Source organism: Eretmochelys imbricata, chromosome 6 (genome assembly GCF_965152235.1).
Source record: "Eretmochelys imbricata isolate rEreImb1 chromosome 6, rEreImb1.hap1, whole genome shotgun sequence".
Lineage (NCBI taxonomy): Eukaryota > Metazoa > Chordata > Testudines > Cheloniidae > Eretmochelys > Eretmochelys imbricata.
In genome coordinates, this window is record NC_135577.1 from 1,840,763 (window position 1) to 1,861,035 (window position 20,273).

The window sequence follows — 20,273 nt, forward strand, 5'->3', positions numbered from 1 at the left end:
CACTTCTTCACGTGCTACGCGTGGCGGGTTATACGCTTTACTGGGGAGAGTAGTGAGTGTTTAGCCCTGAGTCTATAGCGAATAAGTGCAAGAGACACTAGACTGTAAGGAGACAGACAAGCAGGCAGGTAGAAGGGTTTGTGGGGGGCTGGATAGGTAGAAACACCACAATCTAATGAGATAGATACTGAGAAAGTCAGACAGAGCGTACAGATAGACAAAGAGACCAGAATCTCATGAGACAGACAGACACAGGGTGTATTACTGATAGAGGGAGAGCATTCATGTAGCAATTGTAACCCATGGCTCACTGTCAGAGCAGCTGTAAAATGTCCAGATCAGGCGGGCGGCGCTGAAAGCCCAACTCAGAATCTCGTTGCCCCAGAGCAACGTCGGCAAACGAGTGGTCACTGAGCACCCACCTCCTCGAGGCGGGACAGCATGCCCTGGGCAGCAGTTTTGGCCCCTGGGAACGGAGAATCTCCTCGCCGGTCGCACACTTCCAAGCTACTATTGATCTGGGTTTTCTTTTCTAAAACCCAGCTTTGTTTTCGTTGATGCCCTTTCCATAACGGGCAAAAACCCCGTCAGCGTTGCTGCAAATCCGCCATGTTCTCCTTTGAGGTTTCACAACGCTGGCCTCCGGCGGGCAACTTCCATTAGAGGGGCTCTGGCCCTTCAAGGCGCAGTACCCCTCCTGGCCACCAGTAGTGCTAGAATGGCCCCGCCCCTGGGAGCTGCAATACACATGGGTGGGAGAAGGAGATCGGTCTCTGCAGAGCAGGGCTGTGGGTAGCGGAGAGAAAGCCTAGAGCAGGAAATATAGGGCACAATTGGAGGTCATTCAATTGAGCCCCACAGAGGTAGAGAACTAGACTGATTCTGATGGTCCAGCTGGCTTCCTTTACCCCCAGCACATGCTTCAGGGCCAGGCTGGCCTCCAGTGATTTTCGGGAGGGGATGAAATTCTGCTTCGTTTTCGCATTAGACAGCACAAATTCCCATTGACCAGTTTATTGGCCGGAGGAAATTGGCCAATTTAGGTCGACCTGGCGTGGGGACGACATGAAAGGTCGTTCTCCCCAGACACTATCCATAACAGGGCATCATTCTCCTTGGCCCATCTCCTCATGGGAGAGCTAGAGAGAGAAGCTGGGGGAAAGCTTAGCTCCATTTTCTTTGCTCTAACGATGCAAAAGCTGGAATCTCGACTGTTCTCCTCCAAACGTCTCGCCAACATTTGAAATGTCCACAAACAACTTGCAACATTTCGATCTTTTCCCATCAAAATGTCAAATGTGGTTGATTGCAATGTTCCCCCCCCACACACACACAAATTCAGACTCTCAGAACATCTCAAAAGTTCACAATTCTCATCCACCTTCCAAACGTCGATCTTCTCGATGAGAATTTTGAATGTCATTGACTTTTTTCCCCACACTCCATGGAAAACTGTCGTGAAATTTTTCATCAATTTCAAATTCCAAGAAAATATTTTCGACATTTCAAATTTTGATCTATATTTTCCATCCAGATCTCATTGTAACATTTTCAGCCGAAAATGAATTGACACATTTCCCATCAGTCCTTCGTATGCCAATAATAATGGTCCAAAAGGTCCAATTTCAGTAAAAATGTTCAACATTTCTACAAAAAAAAATTTCATCCATGTTTTGAATTTCAAAATTTCTCATCAGAACTTTTAATCGTATTGAAATTTTGGCTCAAAAATTTGAATCGCACCATGTCTCATCTACAAGTCAAATTTCAGTGAAAACCTTCACCAGCACTTCAAATTCATACAAAAAACTTTCCCTGCCATTACAAATTTCTGTTGTCCATCAGAATTTCAAATGTCGTTGAAATATTTTCATCACAATTAAAATTCCAGTGCATTTTTCATCGATTTCAAAATTTAAAACCATTTCAAACTGGGACATTTTTCATCAAAATTTCATCGCTCTGAAATTTTTTCACCACAGTTTGAATCCCAGCATTCTCATTGATGCCTCTCACGAAAGCTTAGGCTCAAATAAATTCGTTAGTCTCTAAGGTGCCACAAGTCCTCCTGCTCTTTTTGCAGATACAGACTAATAGGGCTGCTTCTCTGAAATCAAATATCGATGAGAAGGTGCATCAAAATGTCAAGTTTCAGTGAAAACTTTTCAGCCACATTTCAAATTTTGCTATTTTCCATCTCAATTTTGAGCACCGACAAAATTCCTCCTCAAAATATCACAAGCATTTCAACCCCAAAATTCCAGTGGCACAGCTCATTTGCATATTTTCCATCAGAATTTTGAATCTCATTGAAATTTGCCCCCTACAAAAATGAAAATTCCCATGGCATTTTTCATCAATTTCAAATTTCACCTCATTTGCATTGACGTTTCAATTTTGATATTTTCTCCCACGACAGCAAATCTCATTGACATTTTTCCCCAGTCCCACTTTGAAATGCCAGTGAAGTTTTGCATCAGTCTCCAATTTTAACAAAACAGTTTCTGTCGACCCTTTGAATGTTGATATTTGCCAGCAGAATTCTGAATCTCTCTGAAATATTTTCTATCCACATTTCTCAATGCACGTCAATGGTTGTAAAACTTCATATCCCAGTAAAACCAGCTGTATTTCAACGAAAGTTTTCAACCAAAAAAAAAAAAAAAGTTTATTATAATTTCATATTTCACTGGGGTCGGGGAGTGGAACAAATGTGGGAGGTGTGGAATTCCATCCCATTTCCCTAACAGCCCCCGAAACGGACTCAAATATTTTAAAGCAGAAATACAACCCTGATCTCTTCCGAGGGGAATACATTTGTTCTGACGTCATCTCTATGCACCAAATGGGTCATAAATTAATTATATTTATTATCCGGATTGTGGTAGCAACTCTGAGCACCAGCCATGGCCTAACACCCCCACCCTGCTTGCTGTTAAAGGGACATGATCCTTGATTTTAATATCTGGTCCTCCCCATGGCATCTCTGCCCAGTCCAGAGCAGTAGCAATGTCAGATTTCATGGGTCCTCTTCCATAGCTGGCAGAATCACACAATGTGGGACCCAGGACCAGCTGCCCCAGAGCAGAGCAGTGGGCCCATCTACCCTGGTATCCCACCTCTATCAGTGACCGTCCCAGCTGCTTCAGAGAAAGGCAGATCAACCCTCTCTCCCCCAGAGCAGACAATCCTGGAATAACTTGCCCCCAGGGAAAGGAAGATCCCACTCAAGCCCCAAGAGTTCGGACCCCAGACTAGTGTGGATTTCATTTCCCTTCCCTCCCCTCCGACTATTGCTTATTTCTGGGTGAATAATGGAGATTTCGGTTCACTGGCAGGTCTGAAAAATTGGAGGGGAAAAAAAGCACGTTTTGTGATCAAAATTGAACGTTTATGAAATTTTTGGCAAATCAAAAGTTGAAAAAATCCTATCTGGGGTCAAAGAAAATGTTTTGTTTTGATTCTGAGCCTTGTTTGGTTTTTTTCACGCCTTTGAGTCGTTACTTCAATCAAACCCAGGGAGATTTTGAAACACGCCGCCCTTTTCAATCAGAGCTGTGAAGCATTTTCACTTTTTTGGGGATTGATTTTAGGGTTTTTTCCAACCGAAACCATCTTCTGAAACTGACAAGAAACTGCAAAAGGTTTCACGGAATCGGTACGTTTCACCCCCCAAAAAAACTTTTGGCCGAAAAACGTCTCCCAGCTCTAGTTGTTCCAAAAGCCCCATTGACGGTCACAACTTCGAATGCCCGCATTAACCGTAGCGATGTTCAATCCTTATTTTATTTTAATTCTCGGCTCTGCTGTTCTGTAGTTGCAGGTTATGCAGAGACTGGGGTGAAAACAATCCCTGGATCAGCTCTCAGCTCCCAGCCACTGCAGGTCGGGGGAAGGTTCCCAGCTGAGTTCCTCCCAGGCCAGGAGATGAAATACACGTGTAAGCGAGTGGCCTGCATGGGAAAGGATTGGGGGATGAGATCTCAAAGACCTTCACCAAGGATGTTGGTATATGTAGCCCCATTTTACAGATGGAGAGACTGAAGCACAGAGTGGTGACATGATCTGACCCAAGGTCACCGGCAGAGCCGGGGATAGAACCCAGGAGTCCTGGCTCCCAGCCCCCCCTGCTCTAACCAGTAGACCCCACTCCCCTCCCAGAGCTGGGGAGAGAACCCCGGAGTCCTGGCTGCCAGTGCACTACCCATTAGACCACACTGCCTCCCACGATTGACTCGAGGCCTGGAAAGGCTCCCATGCAGACGAAGAGACTTCAGCTGACTGGAGGGGTGACGTGATCCCAACCTATAAGCACCTAAATGAGGAGGTTTGTGAGAACAGAGGGCTCTTGGAGCGAGCAGACAAAGGCCAAATGGGAGAGGAGCCAAGATAAATTCAAAGTGGATAGAAGAGGAAGTATTTTGTCTCTGGGGGAGTTGGGTAACAGCCACATGGGGCTGACTCACCCAGCACTGAGATGCAGCCACCTCTGAGGCGGGGCAGCTGGGGAACAGCCGCAAAGCGACACCACCCGGGGACGGCTCACAGTCCCCCATAATGAAATCGGATCCCCCAAACAGATCCCAACATGATCTAAGTCACGTCCGTTTATTACATCTCAGCCCAATCCCCTGCAAAACCTGCCACCGCCCCCAGATCCCAGCACGAACCTCCTGCAAAACCGGCCCCTCTCCCCCCCCGCCCCGGATCCCAGCATGAACCCCCTGCAAAACCAGCCCCCCCCGGATCCCACCATGACCCCCTGCAAAACCAGCCCCCCCCCGGATCCCACCATGACCCCCTGCAAAACCAGCCCCCCCCGGATCCCACCATGACCTCCTGCAAAACCAGCCCCCCCCCCGGATCCCACCATGACCTCCTGCAAAACCAGCCCCCCCCGGATCCCACCATGACCTCCTGCAAAACCAGCATGACCCCCTGCAAAACCAGCCCCCCCAATCCCAGCACGAACCCCCTGCAAAACCAGCCCCCATCCCATGCCCGCCCCCTGCAAAACCAGCCCCCCCAGATCCCAGCATGACCCCCTGCAAAACCAGCCCCCCACCCCATCCCCACCCCCTGCAAAACCAGCCCGCCAGATCCCAGCATGACCCCCGGCAAAACCAGGCTCCCCCAGATCCCAGCATGACCCCCGGCAAAACCAGGCTCCCCCAGATCCCAGCATGACCTCCTGCAAAACCAGCCCCCCCCGGATCCCACCATGACCTCCTGCAAAACCAGCATGACCCCCTGCAAAACCAGCCCCCCCAATCCCAGCACGAACCCCCTGCAAAACCAGCCCCCATCCCATGCCCGCCCCCTGCAAAACCAGCCCCCCCAGATCCCAGCATGACCCCCTCCAAAACTAGGCTCCCCCAGATCCCAGCATGGCCCCCGGCAAAACCAGATCCCCTAGAGCAACCTCTCCCATTGCCAAACCAGATCCCTGCCAAACAGATCCCCAGACCAGCCACCCCCACATCCACCAACCTCCCCATCCTCGCCCCCAGCCTCCTGCCCCAGGGCCCTCAAACCTTCACGCCCCTCCAGCTACCCATACTCCTGCAGGCACCCTCCTCCCTCCTTTGTCTACATCCCCCCCCGCCCCCCCCCCAAGCCCAGGCTCTAGCTATGAACTGGCCAGGTGCTCCCGGGGGCCTCACACCCTGTCCCCCACGTGGTTCTGGAGGTGCTGTAGGAGCACAGAACCCCCCTGGGAGCCTTTGCCACATTCCGGCCGCGCCAGAGACATCCCCCCGCCCCGGCGGCTGGCCACGGCCAGGCCACGGCCCGAGGGCTGGAGGCGTGGCCGAGCCGGAGCCGAGCCGCCGGGAGGAAGGGGGTTGTCTGCCGCGTGGCTCCTCAGGCCGCGCCCGGCCACGTGGTTTCCCGGGCGCAAGAGGACGGCGGAGATCTCGGCACAGCTCTTGCGGCTCTTCTCCCCGGGCCCGGCCGGCTCCCCTCCAGCGTGGGCCTCCCGGTGCTGGGCCAAGGCTGGCGGGTCCGGGAAGCCGCGCCCACACTCCGGGCACCGGAAGGGCTTGGGGTGGGAGGCCAGGTGGCGGGAGAGGCCCACGCCCTCGGCAAAGCTCTGGCCGCAGTCGTGGCACTTGTAGGGTTCGGTGGCCGGGCGCCGGATGAGGCTGGCCATTTCGCCCGAGCCGGGGCGGCCGCCGCTGGCTGAGCCGTCGGGGAAGGGATCTGCCGCCGGCCGGCCTCTTCCACGGACGCCCAGAGCCACGTGGGACGGTTCCGCCACGGGGTGGCCTTTTTCGTGGACCCCAAGCTCCGAGCTGCCACGGACGGGCTCCCCTTCGGCGCGGCTTCCTTCGTGGGCACCGGCAGCCGAGCAGTCGTGGAAGGGCTTGGCCGGGGCGCAGCCCCTCTGGTGGGCCCCCGGAGCCGAGCTCGCCCCGAGCCCCTGCCCGCAGTCCGGGCATCTCAGCTTTTCCCTGATATGGTTCCTCTGGTGCTGGGTGAGGGCAGAGATGTCGCCAAAGCTCTGCCCGCAGTCGGGGCACTTGTAAAGCTTTTCACGCATGTGGGTGATCTGGTGCCGGGTCAGGGCCGCGCTGTCCTTACAGCTCTGCCCACATTCCGGGCAGATGCAAGGGGCATGGATCTCCTGGTGCTTGGCCAGTGTGGAGCTATCTCCAAAGCTTTCCCCGCAATCGTTGCAGATGCAAGACCCATGGGTTATCTGGTGCTTGGCCAGCGCAGAGCTATCTCCAAAGCTTTCCCCGCAATCGTTGCAGATGCAAGGGGCATGGATCTCCTGGTGCTTGGCCAGCGCGGAGCTATCTCCAAAGCTTTCCCCGCAATCGTCGCAGATGCAAGACCCATGGGTTATCTGGTGCTTGGCCAGCGCAGAGCTATCTCCAAAGCTTTCCCCGCAATCGTCGCAGATGCAAGACCCATGGATCTCCTGGTGCTTGGCCAGCGCGGAGCTATCTCCAAAGCTTTCCCCGCAATCGTCGCAGATGCAAGACCCATGGATCTCCTGGTGCTTGGCCAGCGCGGAGCTATCTCCAAAGCTTTCCCCGCAATCGTCGCAGATACAAGTCTCCCGGCTCTCCCCGAGCCCCCCGCCTCCCGCCCCGCCGCCATGCCCTTCCTCCTGGTGCCGCCGCAGCCCCTCCTCCTCGGCAAAGCGCTGGCCACATTCGTGGCACACGTGGGGCCGCTCCTCCATGTGGATGCGCTCGTGGGTGATGAGGTTGGAGCTCTGGCTGAAGGCCTTGCCGCACTCCCCGCAGCGGTAGGGCTTCTCGCCGGTGTGGGTGCGGCGGTGCTGGATGAGGTGGGAGCTGCGGACGAAGCTCTTCCCGCACTCGGCGCACTGGTAGGGCTTCTCGCCGGTGTGGATCCGCTGGTGCCGGATCAGGGTGGAGCTCATGCCGAAGCTCTTCCCGCACTCCCCGCACCGGTAGGGCTTCTCGCCCCGGTGGATCCGCATGTGCAGGGTGAGGTTGGAGCTGAGGCTAAAGCTCTGCCCGCACTCGGGGCAGGCGTAGGGCCGCTCCTCGGTGTGGCAACGCTGGTGGCGGGCCAGGGCCGAGCTGAGCCCGAAGGTCTTGTGGCAGGTGGGGCACTTGTAGGGCTCCACCCCCATGTGGAGCCGCTGGTGCTTGACCAGCGTGGCGCTGTGCCCAAAGCTCTTCCCACACTGCAGGCATTCGTAGGGCTTCTCGCCGGTGTGGGTGCGCTGGTGCTGGATGAGCTCGGAGCTCTGGATGAAGGTCTTCCCGCACTCGGTGCACCGGAAGGGCTTCTCCCCGGCGTGGATCTTCTGGTGCTTGACCAGGTTGGCGCTCTGGGTGAAGCCCTTGCCGCACTGGGCGCACTTGAAGGGCCGCTCGCCGGTGTGGGTGATCTGGTGCTGGATGAGGTCGGAGCTGCGGTAGAAGCTCTTCTTGCAGTCGCCGCACTGGTAGGGCTTCTCGCCGGTGTGGGAGCGCTGGTGCTTGATGAGGTTGGTGCTCTGGCTGAAGGCCTTGCCGCACTCCCCGCACTGGTAGGGCTTCTCGCCGGTGTGGGTGCGCTGGTGCTGGATGAGGTTGGAGCTCCAGCTGAAGCTCTTCCCGCACTCGGAGCAGCGGTAGGGCTTCTCGCCGGTGTGGGTGCGGAGGTGCTGGACCAGGTGGGAGCTCTGGGTGAAGCTCTTCCCGCACTCGCTGCAGGTGTTCGGGCGCTCGCCCGTGTGGATCCGCTGGTGCCGCACCAGCTTGGACCACTGGGTGAAGCTCTTCCCGCACTCGTTGCAGATGTAGGGCCGCTCGCCCTTGCGCGGCAGCGGGGCAGGGGGCCGGGCGGAGGAGGAGGGGGGCTCGAGGCGGGGCGGGCGGCCCGCTTGGGTCCACGAAAGGTTCTCCCACGGCCACTTGGGGTCCTGGGGAGGTTTGTCCTCCGGCGACGTCCGCTCTGCTGGGGGAGAGGGAGAGAGAGATGAAAAGAATGTGTCAGAACTCCTGGGTTCCACCCCTGGCTCTGGGACACGAGTGGGGTCTAGTGCTTAGAGCAAGGGGGCTGGGAGCCAGGACTCCAGGGTTCTCTCCCTGGATCTGGGACAGGAGTGGGGTCTAGTGCTTAGAGCAGGGGGGCTGGGAGCCTGGACTCCTGGGTTCTCTCCCTGGATCTGGGACAGGAGTGGGGTCTAGTGCTTAGAGCAGGGGGGCTGGGAGTCTGGACTCCTGGGTTCTCTCCCTGGATCTGGGACAGGAGTGGGGTCTAGTGCTTAGAGCAGGGGGGCTGGGAGCCAGGACTCCTTGGTTCTATCCCACCTCTGCGAGGGGAGTGGGGTCTAGTGCTTAGAGCAGGGGGGCTGGGAGCCAGGACTCCTGAGTTCTATCCCAGCTCTGCGAGCGGAGTGGGGTCTAGTGCTTAGAGCAGGGGGGCTGGGAGACAGGACTCCAGGGTTCTCTCCCTGGCTCTGGCACAGGAGTGGGGTCTAGTGCTTAGAGCAGGGGGGCTGGGAGCCAGGACTCCAGGGTTCTCTCCCTGGATCTGGGACAGGAGCGGGGTCTAGTGCTTAGAGCAGGGGGGCTGGGAGCCAGGACTCCAGGGTTCTCTCCCTGGATCTGGGACAGGAGCGGGGTCTAGTGGTTAGAGCAGGGGGGCTGGGAGCCTGGACTCCAGGGTTCTCTCCCTGGATCTGGGACAGGAGTGGGGTCTAGTGGGCTAGACCAGTGAAAGTCGCACTCCCCCTACAGGTATAGAACCAAGGAGGTCTGACTCCCAATCCCCCTGCTCTAACCCACTAGTCCCCACTCCCCTCCCAGAGCTGGGGAGAGAACCCAGGAGTCCTGGCCCCCAGCCCCCACTCCCCTCCCAGAAAACCAAGGAGCCCAGCCTCAGTTGATTCCTGGACAGTCTCCAAGCCGGTCTCTCCCATTCCTTATGTGTGTGGGTACCTCCTGAGATCTCCCTTTCCTCGGAGCCCTGGAGATCCGGGACGCTCGGCTCTTCCCCTCTCTCCATCCGGGAGGTCACAGCGGGGGAAGAATCGGGATAATCTGCACATGGAGAAAAGAAAAACAGGTAATTGCATAGGGAGGAGAGAACCCAGGAGTCCTGGCTCCCAGCCCCCCCCTGCTCTAACCACAGATCCGCTCCTCCCCAGCCGTGGGCACCTAGAATGACAAGGATGCCTGGGTCAGGACCTGCCCTCATGGGAGGATCCCACCCTTGGAGGGGGAAGCAGGGATGGGGAGTTCCTAGGCAGGGATCAGATTAACCCTTTGCTCGACCATGTAGCTCTTTCCCTGGCTGGATCTCAAAGCACATAACCCAGGTGCAGGAGGGGCCTGTTAATCTTATTTTATAGCCGAGGAAACTGAGGCACAGAGGGCTCATTCGTGTCAGAAACTGAACCCAGGAGTTCCGGCTCCCAGTCCCCCCTGCTCTAACTCACTAGACCCCCCTCTCCTCCCAGATCCTTGTCCCCACAGGTGTCGCTCCAGATTTACACAGAGGTCACCGAGATCCGAATCCGTCCCGACGCCTGATCCCGGTGAGAAGAGGAGTAGGTTCCCCGCCATCAGCCCCAGGAATCTGCCCTCCCGGCCTGGGTTATTCAGACGAAATTTACAGCCCTTGTCAAGTTTCCATGCAGGTTTCTTTTAATCTTCAAAGCAATTAGAGCACATTAGCTAATTAATCCTCCCAACAGCCCTGTGAGGTAGGTATTCTTAGCCCTGCCTGACACACCAGGAGCTGAATTAGAACGATGAAGTAATTTGCCCGGGGGTCCACGATGAGTCAGGGGAAGGGTTGAGATTTCGGGCTCCAAAATCCCTGGCTGCAAGCCCAGCTCACCCTGCGTAGAGCCAGGGTCACGGAGATCAGAACCCAGCCATGACTGCATTGGGGTCGCTCCGGATTTGCACGAGGATCGCCCAGATCGGAATCCAGTCCGGACTTCCTTCAACATGGATGCAGCTGCCTCGCTTTAAATCCTCAGCTCGGGAACCTTGGACCAGGTGCTTGGTTTTTATCCCTTTAAAAGCCCGGCAAAAACTTGGCTTTTTTTTTTTTTTGGCCCTTGCGTCTTCAGCAACTTTAAAGCCACCTAAAAGCCTGTGGACTCTTGAGTCAATGACTCTTATGATTTAAATTACAGTAACACCATTCTGCTGGGGGTTGGACGGACCCTGACTAAGATCGGGGCCCCTGTCATGCCAGGCGCTGCCCTATGTAAGACCCCACTTTTCTCCCAGAGCTCAACATAGGAACCAGGAGTCCTGGCTCCCAGAGCCCCTGCTCTAACACACTGGACCCCACGCCCCTCCCAGTGCTGAGGAGAGAACCCAGGAGTCCTGTCTCCCAGATGCCCCTGCTCTAACCCAGTGGACCCCACTCCACTCCCAGAGCTGGGGAGAGAACCCAGGACTCCGGGCTCCCAGCCCCCCCCCAACCCACTAGACCCCACTCCCCTCCCAGAACTGGGGAGAGAACCCAGGAGTCCTGGCTCCCACCCCCTGCGCCCCAGCTAGAAAGATAGGTACGATAAATAGATAGATTTGGGCGAGCGCAGATTTTTCACCCCATCTCTGCCAGTTTCAGGACGGCTCCTTCCCGGACAGCCGTCTACTAATTTGGGGGAGAAAAAGGGGGAAATCCGTTGCTGGTAAGAACAACGACAACCCCGCAGCCCGGCTCTGCAGTGAGGCTTTGAGCCGCGCCTAAGAGCCTAAATCCCAGAAGATCAGCCGGACAGAACACTGGCCGGCAGCGGGGGGGGCCTGCCGAATGGCGGTTGGTTTCGTGACAATCATTATTTATTATCATCGAAACATCGGGCGGGAAGGGAAGGGCTCTCCTGGGTCCCGTGGTCCGGCGCAATTGAAGCCCATTGCTTCTTGCCCTGTGCTCCGTGGAGCAGGAGAACAATTTATCACAATTTTGTCACCATCTGTCACGGGCTTGAAAACTGCCCTCGTCTCCCCGTTCGGTCTTCTCTCCTCCAGCCTGAAGAAAGCCCCAACCGCTCCCGGTAGGTCACGGGGTTGGGGTTTTTCTTTGCAACGGCATCACCTTGTTGACTCATACTTCGCCCCGGGGGCCTTTTGTGCAGCAGTCCCTCCTAGGCCATCGTTCCCCGCTTTGTGTCTGGGCAAGGCATGGCTCCTGCCCGAACTTTGCACTTGGCCTTGGTCCTTACTGAATTTCATCCTATTTAAGGGCCGGGCCGGGGACGCGTCTGCCTTCCTGTATAACCCAGGCAGGAGAACTCCCCTGCTATGGAGCCCAGGCCCTTGTGTTTGGTTCAAGCATCTCCCGGGAAGGCAGCCAGTCTGGACTGGAAGGCCTCAAGAGACGGGAAACCCACCCCGGCCCGTAGGAGTTTGTTCCAATGGACAGTCGCCCACAGCGTTGAAAACGTGCGGTCTTATTCCCCGTGGGGACTCGTTTGGGTTTTAGCAGCCGCCCACGGACTCGTCAGCCGTCTTTCTCGGCTCAAGAGCTCGTCAGTAGCAAGGAGGGTCTCGGGTCGCCTCGAAGTCTCTCGCTCTCGGAGGCTTTCTCCCGCCCTCGCCTCGTTTTGGGGGGTCCTCGACAATTCACCCACGTCCCCTAGGGTGACCAGATGTCCCGATTTTGCGGGCTTTTTCTTATATAGGCACCTGTTACCCCCCCCACCCCCATCCCAATATTTTATACTTGCTGTCTGGTCACCCTACTGCCCCCAGGACTGCCCGCGCGATTCTGCCAGAGGCATGGACGCTCTCGTTAATGTGGCCGAGGGTCCAATTTGTATCACGGGGTGCTCGGGTTGAGTGGTGCGGCTGTTATGAACCCCAATCCTTTCCAGAGTCACTGCTTCCCACGATTCTGTTCCCACTCCCCTCCCAGACCTGGGGCAACAACCCAGGCGTCCTGGCTCCCAGCCTCTCCGCTCCCCCGCACCAGATCCCACTCCCCACCCAGAGCCAGAACCCAGGAGTCCTGGCTCCCAGCCCCCCCTGCTCTAACCACTAGACCCCATTCCAGTCCCAGAGCCTAGATAGAGAACCCAGGAGTCCTGGCTCCCAGCCCTCCCTGCTCTAACCACTAGACCCCACTCCCCTCCCAGGGAACCCAGGACTCCTGACTTCTGGTCAGGCAATTTTGTGCGGCCCCTCCGAAGCCACCCCAAATCTGGAACCGTGGGCACAAGCCCGGGGCAGGGTGCGCCTGGGACAGTCTCACCAGCCTCACAGGGAGCAGGGAAACCAGCTCCCTGCCCGGCGCGTCTCCGTCCACCCACGGACGCCGCTCGCTCTCCCGGCCACCGCGCTAGACGCCGCACCATGGCACAGAAGACATCGGGGTGTATTTTAACGCAGATCAACCCCTCCTTCACCTAGGGATTAGCAATGACTCCCCCCCCCCCCCCCCCCCGTGGAGCAACAGAAGAGACGGGCAAAGTTTCAATCTGCACATTTCTGGGGGAACTAGCTGACTGGGTTGGGGGTCCCTGCTGGGCTCAGCTGCACTGAGCCCCCACTAATATTGCTGGGGGGGGGGAGGCTGGGAGCCAGGACTCCTGGGTTCTATCCTTAGTTCTGGGAGGGGAATGGGGTCTGGGGGTTAGAGCAGGAGGGCTGGAAGCCCGGACTCCTGGGTTCAATCCCCGGTTCTGGGAGGGGAGTGGGGTCTCTAGCACTTAAAGCAGGAAGGGTCTGGGAGCCTGAACTCCTGGGTTCTTTCCCCAGCTGCGGAAGGGAAGTGGGGGCTAGTGGGTTAGAGTAGGGTGGGCTGGGAGCCAGGACTCCTGGGTTCTATCTCTTGCATTGGGAGGGGACTGGGGGCTAGTGGATTAAAGTGGGGGGGGGGCGCTGATAGCCAGGATTCCTGGGTTTCCCCCCCAGCTCTGGGTGGGGAGTGGGTTAGAGAAGGCCAGGGGAGCTGGGAGCCAGGACTCCTGGGTTCTATCCCCAGCTCTGGGAGGGGAGTGGGGACTAGTGGGTTAGAGCGGGGGCTGGGAGCCAGGACTCCTGGGTTCTTTCCCCCACTGTGGGAGAGGAGTGGGTTAGAGAAGGTGGGGGGAGCTGGGAGCCCGGACTCCTGGGTTCTATCCCCAGCTCTGGGAGGGGAGTGGGGACTAGTGGGTTAGAGCGGGGGCGGGGGCTGGGAGCCAGGACTCCTGGGTTCTTTCCCCCACTGTGGGAGAGGAGTGGGTTAGAGAAGGCGGGGGGAGCTGGGAGCCCGGACTCCTGGGTTCTCTCTCTTGCGTTGGGAGGGGAGTGGGGACTAGTGGGCTGGGCTGCGTCTCCCTCTCCCTCTGACCCCCCCCCCCTCCCCGCTCACCCTCTATTGTTCCCGCTGGCTCCCCCCCGCCGGGCCCCACTCACCGCTCCGGCCGGCGCTGCCCGGGGCGGGGGAGGGCTATGCCCCCAGGCTGCCCGTGCGCAGAGCGGCCCCCATGATCCGGGCTCCCCCCGGGGTGGCCAGGCGCCGGGCCCGGGGCTCAGGGTGACTGGCTGGCGAGCGGAGGAAGGTCCCTTTACGTATCCTGTCCCCAACCCACCCACCCTGTTACGCTACTTCCCGCTCCCGCCTGCTCCCGGAGCCAGACAGGAACACGCTCTATGGTCCTCGCCAGCTGGGCGCCGGGTTCTAGCCCCGCCTCCGCCCGGACTCCTGGGTTCTCTCCCCGGCTCTGCGAGGGGAATGGGGGCTAGTGGGTTAGAGGGGGGGGCTGGGAGCCAGGACTCCTGGGTTCCCTCCCCAGCTCTGGGAGGGGAGTGGGGGCTAGTGGGTTAGACCGGGGGGGCAGGGGCTGGGAGCCAGGACTCCTGGGTTCCCTCCCCAGCTCTGGGAGGGGAGTGGGGGCTAGTGGGATAGAGCGGGGGGCGAGGGTTTGGGAGCCTGGACTCCTGGGTTCCCTCCCCAGCTCTGGGAGGGAAGTGGTGGCGAGTGGGTTAGAGCAGGGGGGCTGGGAGCCTGGACTCCCGGGTTCTCTCCCCAGATCTGCGAGGGGAGAGGCATCTAGAGTGTCCACTCACAGCGAATAATTCCTGCTTCCCCACACTCTTGTCTGTCTCCTCTTCTGGTTCAAATTCTCCTGTCGGTTACACATGTGCCACCAATGGGGTTGGCCTGGTGTGCAGGAGAAGGAAGACAGACACATGTGTTTTGGGGGCACATGGTTCTGATTCCTAGATTACCCCCCTAGGCCCCACTCCCCTCCCGGACTCAGGGATAGAACCCAGGAGTCCTGGCTCCCAGCCCTCCCCCCAGATCTAACCACTAGACCCCACTTCCCTCGTGGAGCAGGGGAGAGAACCCAGGAGTGATGGCTCCCAGCTCCCCCAGATCTAACCACTAGACCTCACTCCCTTCACAGAGCTGGGGATAGAACCCAGGAGTCCTGGCTCTCAGCCCCCCCCCCCAGATCTAACCACTAGACCCCACTCCCTTCGCAGAGCTGGGGATAGAACCCAGGAGTCCTGGCTCCCAGCTCCCCCAGATCTAACCACTAGACCCCACTCCCTTCGCAGAGCTGGGGATATAACCCAGGAGTCCTGGCTCCCAGCCCCCACTCTAACTATGAGACCCCAATACCCCCCCCCCGCCCCAAGTCAGGGATAGAACCCAGGCATCCTGCCTTAAATGCAAGCTGAGCTTGTTAGCCCATCTCCTGGCTGCACCACGTGGGGCATGAATTCAAACACCCCCAAGTGTCAGGAGACTGAAGATAAAAAATGGCAAGGATTGGTGCGGGCGTCTGAAATCGCTCCAGTTACGCAGCGGAGAATTGAAGGGCTCAGGAAACCCCAGCCCAGAATCTGCTGCATAAGGGGATCCTTATTCGGCACTGGTGAGGTCACACCTGGAGTACTGTGTCCACTTTTGGTCCCCCCACTACAGAAGGGATGTGGACAAATTGGAAGGAGTCCAGCGGAGGGCAGCAAGAATGATTAGGGGGCTGGAACACATGAGTTATGAGGCAAGGCTGAGGGAGCCGGGATTGTTTAGTCTGCAGAAGAGAAGAATGAGGGGGGATTTGATAGCTGCTTTCAACTTCCTGAAGGGGGGCTCCAAAGAGGATGGCTCTAGACTGTTCTCAGTGGTGGCAGATGACAGAACGAGGAGTAATGGTCTCAAGTTGCCGTGGGGGAGGTCTAGGTTGGATATTAGGAAACACTATTTCTCTAGGAGGGTGGTGAAGCACTGGAATGGGCTCCCTAGGGAGGTGGTGGAATCTCCATCCTTGGAGGTTTTTAAGGCCTGGCTTGACAAAGCCCTGGCTGGGATGATTTAGTTGGGGATTGGCCCTGCTTTGAGCAGGGGGTTGGACTGGGTGACCTCCTGAGGTCCCTTCCAACCCTGATCTTCTATGATCCAGAGCTGGGGGCCGGCCAGGGTGTCGTGCTGGGAATGGGGGAGTCTGGGCCTGGGTCGGGCCTGGAGGTCTGTTGCCTCAGGAAATATCTCACCTTCCCTGCCCCTTGGCTGCTCCGTGGTAGCCAGTTCTGATCTCAGCACTGAAGGTGCTGCCCCCTAGCTTGAGGGGCATCTGTCTGGGCTCAAGCTCACCCCCTGCCCCCTCCTGCAGCCACGAATCCCCCTCTGAACTGAGTGGGGGGAGGGATTTCCTTAGCTCTGCTGGTGTCCAGTGGCTGCTCTGCTAGAGGGTACCAACCTGCAACCGCTGGCAGATGAGGGAGTCACTCCATTAGCTCAGCTGCTCTCCAGTGGCTTGTGTGCTAGAAGGTAACAACCTGCTGCCACTGCCAGATAATGGAGTCACTCCTTTAGTACTGCTTCAGTTGATGGCGCTACTCCTCCCGTGTCATGGCTCCACTGAGCAGCTCATATGCTGGAGGACAACAACCTACTACCAGAGCCGGAGTCCACATCCACTTAGGGATATAAACTGAGCACTCCAGATTTCCTTCCTTCCCCCATCCTGTCCCCACTGGCATCACTCCCACTCCCTCTCCAGCCACTGCAAGGATCAGCAAGGGAATAGTGAATGCCAAAGTCGGCAGGCAGAGATCGAGAGGCACAAGGAAGTTGATGCTCAGAGCGGTGGGCTCAGGCTCTCTGCAGGCCGAGGCCGGGTGGCTGCATTGGTCACAATCAGAACAGCTCCCCCATCTCAAGGCAATCGGCTCAGGCAGGAGTCAGTTACCCCTGGAACTTTATCTCCCAGGGTTGAAGGAGAAACTGATGATACCAGTCTGGTCTTTCTTTGATGCAATCCTGTTTATTTACAAAGGGCAGACACAAAGTCCTGTCTTCCTGACCCTAAGGAGATTCAAAACAGCAGGAGACAATTTCTTTGCTTACAATCCCATGCCTCCTTCCAGCCAGCGCTCTGCCCAAAAATCTCACCCTGAGCTTTTTCTCAGGGGTCCCGCTACCAGTGCTTTTATCAAAATGAAACACTTTGATCACCCTGAAACCAAATGTGCTTTCGGAGATGTGTAGACACTTGGTGGAATCTCTCCATCCTTCACGGGAATCGCATTTCTGTGCCCACATAAACCCCTTTCTGCAGTGGCAGCGCTAGAAGGGAGGGGGGGTCTCTCCACATTGGTGTCTGTAGCGGGATCCCTTGCCACTCTGGAGCACCATGTGGTGCGCTGTCAGTTCTGAGCACTGGGTGAATCCCGAGCCATAGTTGGGGCAGAGATGGGTTCCCCTGCAGCCTGCCGGTGGCTGAGGTATCCTTGGTGCTGGAGGAGGTTGGAGGGACGGGGAAATTCATCGGTAGGCATCCCCCACGATCATGGGACGTGTGTGCCAAGCATGCTGCCATGTACGTCTTCCTGGATCCCCAGAACGTCCCACACGGCTGCTGCTCCCTTGGGATGCTGGGCTACGTCCTCTTGGGCTCTCCCCAAGAACGTCTGGCGCAGATCCTTCCCCCCGCACCATGCAGAAATGCAAATGCATCAACACAGACTCTGTCTTTATTGGCAACCCCACTGACACCAACAGAACCAGGCCAGAATCTGATCTCGGAGACTCCGGCATGAAGCCGGTGCGACCCCACGGACGCGAGGGGGGCCGGGGCCAGACTCTGATCTCCACCGATGAGCCCAGCATGATTATCCCACCCCTGCACAGGCCACAAGGCCCATCCGCTGGGCACAGAGGACTGAGTGGAAGGGAAAAGCGGTGGTTTTGTTTCCTACGTACAGGCAGGGTCGGCCGACAACATCCCAGGAGGTGTCTGAGCCACGGAGAGGATATTCTGGACTTGTGCTTTGGCCGAGCTCAGCGGATCTGCTGACTTAGGAGAGGGAAGACGCGGGGAGAGCTGAGAAGGCGTCAAATGAACTGGGGAGCAGGAAAGGGGGACCCCAAGCCCAGGCTGGCGGCCGAGATGGGGCCACGGGCAGTCGTGCCTAGTGGCTAGAGCAGACCTCAGGCCCAGGGGTCAGAGCAGGCAGCGGTAGCCAGGAAGAGGCACCCAGGGCCAGTGGCCAGATGCCGGAGCCGAGGAATGGGGCCCGACAACAAGGCACCTCCCCAGGCTGGACTCAGGAGACAGGTCTGACGTCCCTGGGGAGGAGCAGCGTCCAGCTCCCCAGCCTCACGGGGCCCTTGCCAGGCTCTTCCCTGGCCCTGATTTCTGCTGACGAGGTGCCACTCGGCTAGAGAGGGGAAGGATGGTTTTGATGCCTGCTGAGACCCCAGCTAATTCTCTCCTCTGACCCCCCCCCAACCCCATCCAGCCCCATAAGCCCTTAAGGCCCCTTGCAGCACATCTCCCCAACCCATATACCTCTCCAAAATAGTCGGACTCCTCTCCCAGAGCCGGGATAGAACCCAGGAGTCCTGGCTTCCAGCCGCCCTGGTCTAACCCACTAGACCCCACTCCCCTCCCAGAGCCGGGGAGAGATCCCAGGAGTCCTGGCTCCCAGTGCCCCCTGCTCTAACCCATTGGACCACACTCCCCTCCCAGAGCCAGGGATGGAACCCAGGAGTTCAATCCCAAGCTGCAGGAGGGAGTGGGGTTTTCCTCAATCCAGGGGGGAGGGAGTCAGTATAGCACCTGATGTAACAGGGCCCCCAATCTCAATTGAGGGGGTCGGTGCAGCTCCCAATGTGCCAGGGCCTCTGATTTTGGTTGGGGGTGGTCAGTGCAGCGCCCAACACAATGGGGACCCTGATCTCAGTTGGAGGGGGCCAGGGCAGCACCCGGCATGATAGGTCCCCCAATCTCAGTTGGGGGGGGAAACAGTCCAGCGCCCACCACAATGGGGCCCTGCTCTCCAAATATTATAACACACTTAACAAATTAAAACAATGTATAAAAGAATTTACAATCAATGTATTCTTTTAGCAGAGCTTGTCAAACACTTGCACCAGGTTGGCCTGGGAGGGTGTGGGGTGCCTCCTGGGGGGACTCAAAGCCTTAGAACTCAGGGTGTATTCTCCTGCTTTTTTTGGGCAGCTAGACAACAGCCACTAAAATTAGATATTTTTAAATCAGCACGTCTGGCTAACTTGCATCGAAGAGTTTTAAAAGAGCTGGCTGAGGAGCTTGCTGAATGGTCAATGCTGATTTTCAATAAGCCGGAGGGCACTAGGGAAGTTCCAGAAGACTGGAAGACAGCTAATATTGTGCCAATATTTAAAAAGGGTAAATGGGGAATTGTAGGCCTGTTTTCCTGACATCGATGCTGGGCAGAATAATGGAGCAGCTGATACAGGAATCCATTCATAATAAATTAAAGAAGGGTCCTATAATTAATGCCAATCACCATGGGTTTACGGAAAATAGATCCGGTCAAACTAACTTGATATCTCTCTTTGTGATGAGCTGGGAACACTGGTGCCACGCATAAAGACCTCAGACCACACCGTCGTCACCCCGACCGCCAGAACGATGCTGGAAAGGACCCTGAAAGACGCCATCTGCTGCCACTCTGCTGAGACCCTCAAGCGGAAGCCAGACCAGGGAACGTTTGCTTGATAAAGGTAATCATGTTGATGTAACAGACTTTTGTAAGGCATTTGACTTGGTACGGCCTGTCATTTTCATTAAAACCCAGACTGATATAAAATGACCATGACTCACGTTAAATGGGTTAAAAACTGGCTAACTGATAGGTCTCAAACTGTAACTGTAACCAGGGAATCGCCAGCGAGCAGGCATGCTTCTAGCGGGGTCCTGCAGGGAGCCGTTCTTGGCCCTACGCTAACATTTTTATCACTGACCTGGAAGCCGACATCAAATCATCCCTGAGAAAGTTTGCAGATGCCACACAAACTGGGGGAGTGGTGAATAATGACGAGGTCGGGTCACTGCTCCAGAGAGATGTGACTCGCTTGGTAAGCTGGGCGCAAGCAAACAATGGGTGTTTTAATACGGCTCGACATCAATGTATCCACCGAGGAACAAAGCATGTCGCCCGTGCTTACGGGCTGGGGGAAGCTCTCCTGGGAAGCAGCAACCCTGAAAGAGATTTGGGGGTCATGGTGGGTCATCAGCTGGACATGAGCTCCCGGTGAGCCTGTGGGGTGCACAAGCCAGGGACCCTCCAGGAGCAGGGAGGTTATTTTACTTCTGGATCTGGCCCTGGTGCGAGCGCAGCTGGAATCCTCTGTCCAGTTCTGGTGCCATTCAAGGATGTTGATCGATTGGAGAGGGGTCAGAGAAGAGTCACGAGAATGATTAAAGGATTAGAAAACACATCTTACAGTGACAGACTCAGGGAGCTCCATCTATTTAGCTTAACAAAGAGAAAGTCCAGAGGTGACTTGATCCCAGTCTAGAAATACCTACATGGGAAACAAAGGTTTGATAACGGGCTCATCAATCCAGCAGACAA

At 56.8% G+C, this 20,273-nt stretch overlaps 1 protein-coding gene across 2 annotated transcripts; it reads right to left on the reverse strand.

Moving 5' to 3' along the window:
• Positions 1–5,628: 5,628 nt before the first annotated feature.
• On the reverse strand, positions 5,629–13,963 carry ZNF629 (zinc finger protein 629). Of its 2 annotated transcripts, none has more exons than XM_077820496.1 (3): positions 13,833–13,963; positions 9,411–9,512; positions 5,629–8,424 (listed from the first exon to the last, which is right to left on the reverse strand). In XM_077820496.1, exons 2-3 carry the CDS (start codon positions 9,475–9,477, stop codon positions 5,660–5,662), a joined length of 2,832 nt encoding a protein of 943 aa, XP_077676622.1. In that variant the 5' UTR covers positions 9,478–9,512; positions 13,833–13,963; the 3' UTR covers positions 5,629–5,659. The 2 variants fall into 2 exon arrangements, with proteins under 2 accessions (XP_077676622.1, XP_077676621.1); XM_077820495.1 differs by lacking the exon at positions 13,833–13,963 and adding an exon at positions 10,315–10,486.
• Positions 13,964–20,273: the final 6,310 nt, after the last annotated feature.